Here is a 12,759-nt window from a genome sequence, read left to right on the forward strand (position 1 = left end):
GCCCCCACCGCGATGAGTCTGGTCATGCCACAGTCTGACTTCCAGGTGATGCTAGCAGTGGGTCACGTGGGCCAGCAAATGCCAACGGTACCAAGTCACCAGTCTACCTACCGGTCAAACCAGCCTGTGTCATCAATGGTGAGGAGCAGGCATGGCAGCACACCAGCGGCCGCACGGACCCGGTATGAGTTTACGCCGATGAGATCTGCATATCAAGCGTATCAATATACCACAGCTACGCCTGCACAGCCTAACTATCAACTCCAGACTGCAACAGCGCTCTACCCTGCACAACGGTTGCCCACTGCAACTGCTCTCCAGCCAGTGGGCCAACATACAGCAGGTGCACCTCAGCAGTCTACCCATCAACTACCCTCCTGGACAGCGGCATGTTCACCATACACAACCGCTGTTGCAGCAGCGAGGGCATATCGGCCTCAACCAATCATCACTGCTCAGCAAGTGTACCAAGCATTGCCGCACCAACTGAGCCACCATCCACAACCAGTGTATCAGCCTCAGCCTGCTCCATCGACTCAGCCAGCCTACCAGCTGGTGCATCCAACACCCGGTCCAGCACCCTACTATCATGTAGCAGTTCCACCGGTCCAGTATGTCCGTCAGGCCCAGTACACAGCACTACAGGATCCATACGCTCTCCAGCCTCCCAGGCAGCCAGTCCCTGTACCTAAACTGCCTAACCTGGTCCATGACAGCGAGAGAGAGTTTACAGACCTTAAGATGGCGCTGGATCACCTGCTCGATGCCCACCCTGAACTTTCTGAGCACTACAAGTACCGTGTACTTATGGAGCAGCTGGTTCTAGATGAGGCTAAGCTGATAGCCCAGTCCTGCAGGCATTATGCGCAACCCTACACCGCCGCCATGCAGGCCTTGCAGCGGCAATACGGACAGCCATATCAGCTTGCACAAAGCGAGATTGCCGCACTACTGAACGCTCCTGATCTCAAAGCAGGAGATACCAAAGCCTTCCAGAGCTTCGCCCTTAGCGTCGACTTGCTAGTGGGAATGCTCACATCACTGGAAGGACCTAACGGGATGGAAGTCAGGTCGACCGGCCATGTGGACCGGCTCCTGTGTAAACTCCCTACGCAAGTGAGAGATGGCTTTGTGGAGCACCTACAGGCTCGAGGTCGCCTCGACACGACCAGCCTAAACCCGTACGACCTTCGAGACCTCGCCGACTGGCTCAGGGTAAAGGCTGACGCTCAAAGACTGTCGGAGAGAATGGCACAGCGCCATCGGATGGAAGGGACACAGTTCCCTAAGAGAGATAAGCAAGTTCCCCCACCCAGACCTCGCAACCAGCCTTTCCACGTTTATCATGGCTCCGACAAGCCTGAACATGACAGCCGTCAGCCTGCTGAGACATCTCGATCAGAAGCCAAGAAGCAGCAGTTCAAGAGGATGTGTCTCTTCTGCAGGAGTGCCGAGCACTACCTATCGCAGTGTCCAGACATTGTCCAATGCTCGCCAGGAAAGGTTGAGGAGTGGATAGCAAATGGCAAACGTTGTCGTCATTGCGGTCGTACCAGCCACGAGCAAGATGCCTGCACCTTGAGGAAAGCATGCAGTGAGTGCCAGGAGGTCCACCTCAGAGTCCTCCACGCCATTGCCAAGCCAGGCCCCCGCTTCTACCTCATCACACCGAAGGAGGGCGCCTCTCTCTCCAACTCCAGACGAGGAGGGAAGGTGTACCTTAAGGTGGTACCAATCGTCATTACCAACGGAAGCAAGTCACTGCACACTTATGCGATCCTAGTCGATGGAGCCGAACGCACGATAATACTGCCAGCTGCAGCTCGACACCTGGACCTTAAAGGCGAAGCGGAGTCCCTCGCACTGCGGACGATTCGCCAGGACGTGGCTCGCCTCACTGGCAAGTCTGTAGACTTCCATGTGGCCTCCCTGACTCATCCTTCTGAACAGCACCTGGTGAAGGGTGCCTTCACAGCGGGTCGATTAGCCCTGTCAGAGCAGTCTTACCCTGTGACGGCACTTCAGGAACGCTATCGCCACCTGAGGGGGCTCCCATTGCAGGACTTCAGTCAAGTGCATCCACTACTGCTAATTGGTGCAGACTGCACCCATCTGATCACACCGCAAGAACCCATCAGATTCGGCCCCAAAGGTGGACCCGCAGCAGTCCACACAGCGCTCGGCTGGGCACTCCAAGGCCCAGATGGTCTTGCGTCGCATGCTACTTCATGCTACTTTACCTCTCTCAAGTCTGCACCGGACGACCTCTATCAACACGTTGAACGTCTCTGGCAGCTTGATGTGCTTCCATTTAGAAGCGAAAAGCTAGCAGTAAGGTCCCGTCTGGACCACGAGGCTGTGGGCATCCTGGAAGCACGCACTGAGAGGGTGAAGGTTGGTGACACACTCCGATACGCCACGCCTCTGCTCCGCGTAAAGGACGCGCCGCCACTGAAAGCCACTGCCGAAGCAGTCATGCCAATACTCCGTAGCACCGAGCGACGACTGGTAAAGGATCCAGCCAAGGCTCAAATCTATGGAGCAGAGATCCAGAAGCTCATCGATGGAGGATGTGTTACCAAGCTGGGTAAAGAAGAGGTGACCAAGTCTGACGAGTCATGGTTCATCCCCCATCACCTTGTCCACCATAATGGGAAGGATCGTCTGGTCTTCGACTGCTCCTTCACCTGTCGCGGCCTCTCCCTCAACGAGCAACTTCTTCCAGGCCCAACCCTCGGACCATCGCTCATCGGGGTCCTCCTGCGATTCCGGCAGTACACCGTCGCCATTAGTGGGGACATCCGAGCGATGTTCCATCAAGTTCGGCTGTTACCTGAGGACCAGCCACTGCTGCGGTTTGTCTGGCGAAACCTGCAAAGGGAGGAGCAACCGGACGTGTACCAATGGCAAGTCTTGCCGTTTGGGACCACAAGCAGCCCCTGCTGCGCAACATTTGCACTGCAGAAGCATGTCAAAGATCATGTGGAGGGAAACGAGGATATCCTGCAGTCCATAGAGAAGTCGTTCTATGTGGACAACTGTCTCCAGAGCCTTTCAACGCCAGAGGCTGCCAAGCACCTTGTGGACAAGATGCGGCAGTGTCTAGCCTTGGGAGGATTCGAGATCCGGCAGTGGGCGAGTAACGTCCCATCCGCGGTCTCCCATCTGCCCTCCACCGCTAGATCGGACAGCACAGAGCTATGGCTTGTAGAGAAGAACACTGACACCCAGGAGCCGGCCCTGGGCCTACGGTGGCATTGTCCAACTGATCAACTTGGCTACAAGTCCAAGCCTTTGGAGAGCGAGATTCCCACCATGCGCTATGTCTACAGGGTGCTAGCCCGCCAATATGACCCTCTTGGAGCCATCATTCCCTACACAACACGGGCCAAGGTTATAGTCCAGAGACTGTGGGCTAAGAAGAGGGACTGGGATGACCCAAATCTCCCTCCTGACATCCTTGAGGCCTGGTTACGCTGGGAAAGGGAACTCCCTGACTTGCCGAACATCTCCCTACCGCGAAGCTACGCACCGCTGGAGGTTGCCACAGAAGCCACAGACTACACTCTCCACATCTTCTCTGATGCCTCTGAACAGGCGTATGGCTCGGTAGCCTACCTCACAATGAGGAGTAATGACAGAGTCCATGTCTCATTTGTTATGGCACGGTCTAGGGTGGCCCCAAAGCGTCAGCAGTCGATGCCACGGTTAGAGCTCTGTGCAGCACTGGCAGGAGCCCAGTTGTGCTCCCTGATTCATCGGGAGCTCACCCTAAGCATCTCCCAGACCTTTCTCTGGACTGACTCTACCACAGTCTTAACCTGGCTGACATCAGAGTCCTGCAGGTTCAAGGTGTTCGTGGGAACCAGGGTCTCCGAGATCCAAGACCTGACAGCCCTGCACACCTGGCGCTACGTGGACACAGCCAACAATCCAGCCGATGATCTCACCCGCAGCAAAACCCTAGCTGAACTGGCGGCACCAAATCGGTGGATTCAAGGACCATCATTCCTCCGTGGTCCACCCGACAGATGGCCATTGCTTCCCACCTCTACAGACCCAGAAGATGCGGCCGAGCTCAAGCAGAGTATCTTCTGTGGCCTCACACAGATTAATCCGGCATCCCAAACACCCGATGTTTCGCAGTTCAGCAGCTGGACGGACCTGGTCAAAGCCACCCAGCAGTTTCTTTACGGGGCGGCGGCCGACTCCTCTCTACCTCACCCTGACCTGCACGACGCCGAAGTCTTCTTGCTGAAGGCCAGCCAGGCGGACTGCTTCCCCGAGGAACTTAAGTGTCTCAGAGCCGGAAACCCAGTACTGCCCAGTAGTAAGCTCGGTACGCTCTCACCAGAGATGGATCATACAATGGGTCTTCTCCGAGTTGGTGGACGGTTTCGCCACCTGGACATCTCCTCCTCTACCGACATCCACCCCATAGTTCTCCACCCTGGCCATGCAGTGACAAAACTCCTCATCAAGGATGTGGATGCACGCCTACTCCACCCAGGGCCCGATCGGGTCTTTGCAGAAGTCAGGCGCCAGTACTGGGTCCTGCGGGGTAGACAGGCCATCAAACATCATCAAAGGACCTGCCCAGAATGTAGGAAGTGGAGAGGGAAGCCGGTGGTTCCAATGATGGCCGACTTACCTCCTGCCCGCTTGCGGATCCTTAAGCCGCCATTCTTCTCGACAGGAATCGACTGCTTCGGGCCATATACCATCAAGGTCGGGCGGGGCACCAGAAAATGTTGGGGAGTCATCTTTAAATGCCTGACCACTCGCTGTGTCCACTTAGACCTGCTGAGTAGTATCGACACCGATGCCTTCCTCTTGGCTTTGAGACGATTCATCGCCCGGAGAGGCACCCCCTTTGAGATTCTCTCGGATCAGGGGACGAACTTCCGAGGTGCAGAAAGGGAACTGAGGGAGGCATTCGCCTCGATGGAGCCACAGCTGCAGGAGATACTTGCCAAGAAAAGGATCAAATTTCAGTTCAACCCACCAGCAGCTCCCCACTTTGGTGGTGCCTGGGAACGTGAGATACAATCCGTCAAGAAGGCTCTGCAGGTGGTGATCGGTACTCAGCCTCTCCAGGAAGAAGTCCTGCTCACTGTTATGGTCGAAGTGGAAGGCATCCTCAATGCCAAACCTTTAGGATACGTGTCGTCAGACATTGCGGATCCGGACCCTGTGACACCAAACATGTTGCTGATGGGGCGGCGGGACGCCTCCCTGCCACAAGTGTCCTACGCTCCGGACCTACTCACCAGGAGACGGTGGCGGCATTGCCAAATGATGGTGGACCACTTCTGGGTGCAATTCCTCAGAAGCTACTTGCCATCCCTTCAAGTCCGCCAGAAGTGGCGACAACACACTGATGGTCTCCTCCAGGACACCGTCGTGATGATTGTCGACCCTCAGCTGCCACGTGCTCACTGGCCCGTTGGGAGGGTTGTCAGACTAAATGCAAGTGCAGATGGATGCATCCGGTCGGCTGAGGTCCGAGTTGGAGACAAGACGTACCTACGACCGGTAGCACGCCTTGTCCAGCTGCCGGCTGTGGCACACGATGTTGACAATCCATAGACCTCGGTAGCCACTTAGGGAATTTGACTGTTTACATAATAGCTATGCTATTCTTGGGGCGGCTGTTGTAAATTCCCCATGATTTGTTATGCTGTGTATTGTCATTTCCAGTCAGGCACTTCTTTGATGGCCCAGGGGTCCTATTATTTATAGTCTGGCATCTCTCTGGACAGCCCAGGGGTCCTAATGGGTTTAAATACAGCGGCCATCTTGCCGCCCATGTGTTCCATTGCTGTCTGCTTTCCCAGTGAGAGAGTGCGTTCATGAACTAAAACACCACTCACTCAATCTTTGATTGCTCCATCCAGCCCTACGACCTGGATGGAAGCATATCGCTCAACAACAGAATCCTTAATAAATACGAAAGGACTGTTCTCTGTGTCTGCGTCCGCTCTCTGACCGGGGTGTGCCCTTCTGGATGAAGTGGCTCCAGCAAACTTTGCAAACAAGCATTATATCTTCAATAGTTAACCTTCTGTGTATTGTCGCAGTGAATGGGTTAACCTTCTGTCGTGTGTGGCAGTGAAAGGGTGAGCTTCTCTACTGTACCTGACAACTGACTGAGCCGTCTCTCTCCGCGGCACAGAGTGCGTTGACGTCACAGGGGTTAGTCAGACTGTTGCCACAGCTGATCTCTGGCTTGCAGCCCTTCACCTGGTCTCCAGTGAAGCCTGTATTGCAGGTACCACAGTTGTAGGAGCCCTGCACAGCACAGGGAGGAAGGTTAGAACTAGGGATGTCCGATATTGGCATAAAAATCGGAAAATATCTGTATCTGTTTTTTTTATTTTAATTTTTAATTTTATTTAACCTTTATTTACCCAGGCAAGCAAGTAAGAACAAATTATTATTTTATTTATTGTCAAAGTATGCATAATGTTGTGTTAATTACACGACAAGAGATATGTAATGTTAATTACCTGAAATTATTCAGTTTTTTGGGGGGGGAAACCCTGCATATATCGGTATCGGTTGATATCGGTATTGGAAATTAAGAGTTGGACAATATCGGTATATCGGTATCGGTAAAAAAGACAATATCGAGTATCCCTAGTTAGAACCAGAACACAGTGTACATACATTTATCTATATCTGTGCACTTTCCACATGTATGTGTACACTGTACATTATGTACACACACATATGTATTTATTTATCTATCTCTGTGTACTTTACTGCTACTTGCACTCTGGTTGGATGCCAATTGCATTTTGTCGTACTTGTGCTTGTGTTGTACAGTGACAATGAATTGAATCCAATCCAAACTAATGACTGGGAGATGCAGGTGGATTTGGGAGGAAATGATTGTTACTAGCATTAACTTGAGGCCAGTCCTAGTGTTATGGTCTGCAAGTCAGTGGGTCGTTTATTTTATATAACTGACTGTTCGCCGGGAGGATTCAGTGGAGGAGGCTTATGAAAGGAAAAAGCTTAGATACAGTATATGTAGACTTGCCGGCAGAAACTGAACAGCAAGGATGGAAAGCGTCCTGTAGAAGTGGGATGCAGAGGGTTCATAGCATGATCGACTATCAGTTTTCAGAGAGCTGGGGATTCGTGGGCAGAGTTTGCGAAAGGCTGTAGAGGAGATGTCGGAAGAAGCTTTGAACGGAAGTCAGTGGATTATAATAAGAAATAATGTCAGCTGGGTGCCAAAGTAAAGAAAAACGGTAAGAGTATTCCTTTTCTTCTGTTTTTGTTTCTGTTCCATGTGTGATATTGTTATGTAACATAATATAGTTAGATACTTTAGAAACTCATCCTTGTGGGGAAATTGGTTTGCAGCAAAAACACAAGGCTTTCCATCACAATGTCACAAATAATACTATATTACCTACTGCATGGCTTGTGCAACCATTTAAAACATTGATCTCTTTTTTTGCAAATGGAGGGGGGCGCTATCATCGCCAAGATGGCAACAATTCAGATGAGGAGCCAAGGGGCCTCTGGTCAGCCACAATGTTGTTTGTCTTATTCATTGTTCTGTCTCTGTAGATGCGTTCCATACTTGGAAACATAATCCCTAACAGTTTACTCGCTGTTGTTGCCGTTTTCCCCCCGGCAATCGTTTTCATCATGTCTCAGTGGCGTTGCCAAACCGGGCAGATGATGCAGTAGGGTTAAGACACTTTTTAATGAAAGAACTGTAAAACATTTGGAGCGTTATGTTTGTGGACATTAAAGGAGAGCAATTTCTTTAAAATATATCCTTCTTTGTTGTGTCTCAGTGCTCGTGAAGTCGGTCCACGGGTCTCTTTTCAGCTTGCAGTTGAGCACGATGCCGAGGTAATCTGTTACAGATTGCACCGGCTCCCCATTGATGAAAGTAGGGGATAAGGGGATGAGGATAGAATAACACAAGGGAGTCATGCATGCAGGTAACTTGGGCAATGAGAGCTTAGCATGGAGGGGGGGGGTTGGGACGCTGGAGCTAACTGTTGAGACTTGCCGAGGTGTTGCATGCTTATTTAACATGACAGGGAAAAACGCATTATTTGACTCTGCTATACTGTGATGTGGAATGCCCTGCTGCCAACATCCCTTAAACTCTTGAACTCCACCTCTCGGATTTAAATCCGCCCTAAAATCATGGCTCAGCAACTCAAGTTGGTCTTAATTTGTTTTTTTATCTCTTTTATCATGAGTTGCTTTTAAGTGTTTTCGGTTTTTAATTTCTTTTAACATTAGTTGACTTTATGAGTTTTCAGGTTAGGTGTTTTTGTACTTGTGCATTTAGGGTGTCCTGTCTGTGACGTACATGTTCTTTCGTGTTTTCGTGCCTTTTTATGTTCTATGTAAATGGACCACAATGGAAACAAGCCTATATGGCTTCATTGTGTCCTATCCATTTGACCAGCGTTTGACACTGTTGTTTCAAATGGTGTTTTACTGTTGTGTCAATAAAGTATTCAATCAATCAATCAATCAATCAATGCCCACTTGATAACCCTGGTGATGTACTGGCTCTAACCTGCCTATCTACAGTATCTACATTTTTGGATGGTGGTGATTATGGGCCATGTGGCAGGGTATATACTGTATAGCATCTATCTATCTACATGTTGGGTTGTGGCGGTCATTAGAGAAATATGGTAGGGTATGTAGCATTGGCATTGTCAATACCTGGAACAACTGAGCACAGGTCTGTTGAAGTTGACGATGCTGTTTGGGGGCCATTATGGGCAACATAATACATTTGTATTATAGTATTATGAGTATAATTAATCATAGGCATGTTAGTCTTTCTTTTGGCGATGGGAGTGGGTTTCTTCATTGAGTGCTTAGCCTCATCATTAGGGCCCAAGTATCTTGTGTTCTATTATAAATAAATAAACTACCACCGCAGACACCCGGCCGTGTTGAATTCCCGGCGACGGTACCGCCGGCTTATTCAGTCATCCCTACAAACACAACTGGCGGTGTTCGCATGTGGGAAGCCGGAGGGTGGGATATGAAGCCTGGTCATTGCATTAGCGACTCCTACTGGTCGGTCAGGGCACCTGTTCAGCGGGTGGAGGGGATCTGGGGGAGATAGCGTGAACGTCTACATGCGTTATGCCCTCCCAGTGAAACTCCTATAGCTGTCAGGTGAAAAGAAGCGGCTGGTGTATCGAAGGAGGCATGTGGTTAGTCTACACCCAGACCGACAGTAACGACCAGGAAGGGAATTGGCAGGTTGGGAGAAAAAGTAGGCGGGAAATAAATGAATCAGCAAGCATGCATGCAAGAACATCCATTTTAGATACCAAATTTCCTAAACATTATTTTAATATCTTTTAAGCAATCCACAGAATGAACCAAGCAGGCTTGGCTTAGTGCACAATCCAAATCTTTGTCAAAGTTTTCCGTCATAAGCATGTAGCTAACTAGCTCCAGCACTTCTTTTCGCAGAGAGGGGGGGCTTTTGAAACGGCAACACAGAGAGTAGAAGGGAGATTTGGGATTGGGAGGAAGAGAGCTCGGAAATAGTATTTTCAGTCAGACAAGTCTTAGTCTGATAATGTGTTTGTCTTAGTCTGATAATGAGTTTGTCTTAGTTTTAGATCATTATTTGTCCTCACCATGGAGTTGAGACAGTTGGAGTTCGCTGCACAGCCTCCACGATCAGGGTTATTGCACTCGTCCACGTCGTCACAGACCTGAATTGTGGAGAATTAGTAAACACGTGAGTCATAAATGCTTCTTCGCTAAGTTACTTTTATACTAAACTCGGAACATCTCTCTCACGTGACGCATGGGTCAACGTGCCGCAGACACCGTGACACGACGAGACCTTGTAAGGATTCTGAACCGACCTGTTTGTTGGTCTGAGCGAACAGGACTCCCACCCCTTCCATGGGCAGCCCGCTGTAGCCCAGTGGGCAGGCGTCACAGCGGAAGCCAGGGGCCGTGTTCACACACTTCACTCCGGGGTAGCAGGGGTTAAACTGACACTGCAGAGAGGAGGACAAGAGTTCTGTTCAGGGGTGTAAAAAGTACCCAGAAATGATACTTAAGTGAAAGTATGGGTACCGTCTCAAAATCGTACTCAAGTAAAAGTCAGAGTATCTGCGGCTAAAAACACAACAAAGTTAAAAAGTTTCTACTTTGAAATGTACTTCCATCGTGGGCCAAGTTTTCATTTTAACTACACATTGCACCAGGTGAGTTGAAGAGGTGAGCCAATTAGTGAAATCATCAGCTGGTGTTTAGGCAAGGCTGGAATGAAACCAAGCATACACTCATGGGTATGGGGCGGGTTAATTTTCCATTGATGGGGATTTGATTGGCTGTTTTTAAATAAAGTGCGGCCGCACGATTAATAAGTTAATAACGTTAACGTTAGTTCAGCCATGTTTTTTTTCTCTGAAATGTAATTGAGTATACAAACCTAATAATACTTGAGTAAAGTACAAATCCCCCAAAACAGTACTTAAGTATTGTAACGAAGTACAATTACTCAAGTACTTTACACCCCTGGTTCTGTTAATGCTGCAAAACACGGCACTCTGGGGTCTACTCCCCCGTTTGATGTATTCGTGCAAAAAAAAAGACAATTAAACTGGAATGTTGAATGGCTACCAAGGGGCTGGTCCACTTTATAGGGTCATATACATGATGTATGCACACACACACACACACACACATACACACACACGCACACGCACACACACACAGTTCCACACTGCATGAGTTGTACTACCATTCCTGCTGACTTGTTGTACAGAACTTGTAAATCGCTTTGGATAAAGCGTCAGCTAAATGACTAAATGTAAAATGTGTGCACACATAAAGCTTATTACAGCTCACATTGCAAAATGTCATACTGTATGTACGTGTTCACACACACACACACACACACACACACACACACACACACACACACACACACACACACACACACACACACACACGCACACGCACACACAGAGCCTTACCTCGTCCACATCATCACAGCTGAAGCCGTCCCCGGTGAAACCGTCGGGGCAGGGTCCGCACTCGATGCCCTCCTCCGTCTCGATGCACATATCGTCACGGAAGCAGGCGCCCGGGGTGCACTGTGGCCCCTGCACCTGCCCTCCGTCCAGTCCTGCAAACACAACGCCGGGGAAAATCCATTTTCAACCGCAAGGCCAATCAATTCGCTCCGTTACACTTTCTAAAATAGCAGTATGTTGCAAAAAAATATATATATTCATTGTCACTGGCGACTAACTGTCACCAGAATTGAACTCACGGCACGCTTGGCACTCGGAGATGGTGTTCCTGAGGAATGAGGTCTCTTTGACCTGAGCGGAGGGGGAAGGTAGACTTAGTTTATATGGAGTCAGGCAGGCTGTCGAGAGAGGTCAGGGGTCAGGGGTCAAATGGCCTTGGAGGGGCCGGTGTCGAGATATAGTTACCTGCTGGATGAGGACGTCCTTCAGCTCGTTGATCACCTTGGTGAGATCCAGCATTTGATTGGCCAGCTGCTTGGTGTTGATCCCTGGGAGAAAGGGACGGTGGCAGTGTGTTTAACCGAAGTCGGAGTCCTGATCCCGACTGTGTGTTTGCTTACTAAGCCTACTCCCGAGGCAGGACGGTAAACATCGACCGCTGCTCTCCGTTCACTGTGATTGTTTTACCGGTAAACAGACGGTCGACTCGCGGGGACGTGGAGATGATTGATTTGCAGAGTGAGAATCTTACCCAGAGTTTGCACAGAGTCCCTTTGCTGGAAGTGGCATTCTTGTAAAGAGGCAATGTTTTCAAACGTGTCGCCGACCGCCAGTTTCAGCTCCTCTAGGCTCTCCTGTTGGCGTCAAGCAAGGCCCAGGATCAGGCATGTGTTGTTAGTCAGAGACAGTAAAGAATCTAGGAGCTGAATATGAAAATCTTACACAAAGGCGAGGTAGCTACTAAACTGGAACACGCCGACATTATGGGAAATGCGCTTACCGTCTTCTCCAGAGTCAGATACCAATAATAATAATAATAATAATAATAATAATAATAATAATAATAATAATAATAATAATAATAATAATAATAATAATATCAAACCCCACCTTGACCCACTCCAGTTCGCCTACCAGCCCCGACTGGGGGTAGAGGATGCTGTCATCTACCTGCTGGACAGAGCCTCCACTCACCTAGCCAAGCCTGCGAGCACTGTGAGAGTCATATTTCTTTACTTCTCCAGTGCTTTCGATACCATATGGCGTGGGCTGCTGGGTGAGAAGGTTGAGGCCCCACTGGGTGTCCTGGGTTGTTGACTATCTGACGGGACCACAGTATGTGCGCCTACAAGGCTGTGTGTCAGACAGACTGGTCAGCAACACCGGGCCCCGCATGGGGACAGTCCTCTCTCCCTTCCTCTTCACTGTCTACACCAACGACTTCCACTATCGAGTCCTGCCACCTTCAGAAGCTTTTTGATGACTCTGCGATAGTGGGATGTATAAAGGATGGTGATGAGGAGGAATACCGGGCGCTGGTGGCGGACTTCGTCACATGGTGCGAAAAGAACCACCTCCAGCTAAATGTGACGAAGACCAGGGAACTGGCTGTGGATCTGGGGAGGAGGAGTTCACCTGTGACCCCCGTTTGGTTGAGTACAAATACCTCGGAGTACACATTGACAATAAATTGAACGGGTCTAAACATGCTGAGGCACTCTACAAAAAGGGCCAGAGCCGACTCTACTTCTTC

General features: G+C 49.9%; 1 protein-coding gene across 1 annotated transcript in view; it reads right to left on the reverse strand.

Moving 5' to 3' along the window:
* Nucleotides 1-12,759, reverse strand: part of thbs4b (thrombospondin 4b) — a gene marked incomplete at its 5' end in the record, with an annotated part of 59,273 nt that overhangs the window by 18,521 nt on the left and 27,993 nt on the right. Inside the window, 7 exons of the mRNA XM_084325005.1 lie at nt 6,139-6,291; nt 9,651-9,728; nt 9,885-10,022; nt 11,007-11,158; nt 11,306-11,357; nt 11,472-11,554; nt 11,758-11,860. Of these exons, the coding sequence (XP_084181131.1) occupies nt 6,139-6,291; nt 9,651-9,728; nt 9,885-10,022; nt 11,007-11,158; nt 11,306-11,357; nt 11,472-11,554; nt 11,758-11,860 (759 nt within the window). The remainder of the gene's footprint in view (nt 1-6,138; nt 6,292-9,650; nt 9,729-9,884; nt 10,023-11,006; nt 11,159-11,305; nt 11,358-11,471; nt 11,555-11,757; nt 11,861-12,759) is intronic.

Source organism: Notolepis coatsorum (genome assembly GCF_963971535.1).
Source record: "Notolepis coatsorum genome assembly, chromosome: 11".
NCBI classification, from domain to species: Eukaryota; Metazoa; Chordata; class Actinopteri; order Aulopiformes; family Paralepididae; genus Notolepis; species Notolepis coatsorum.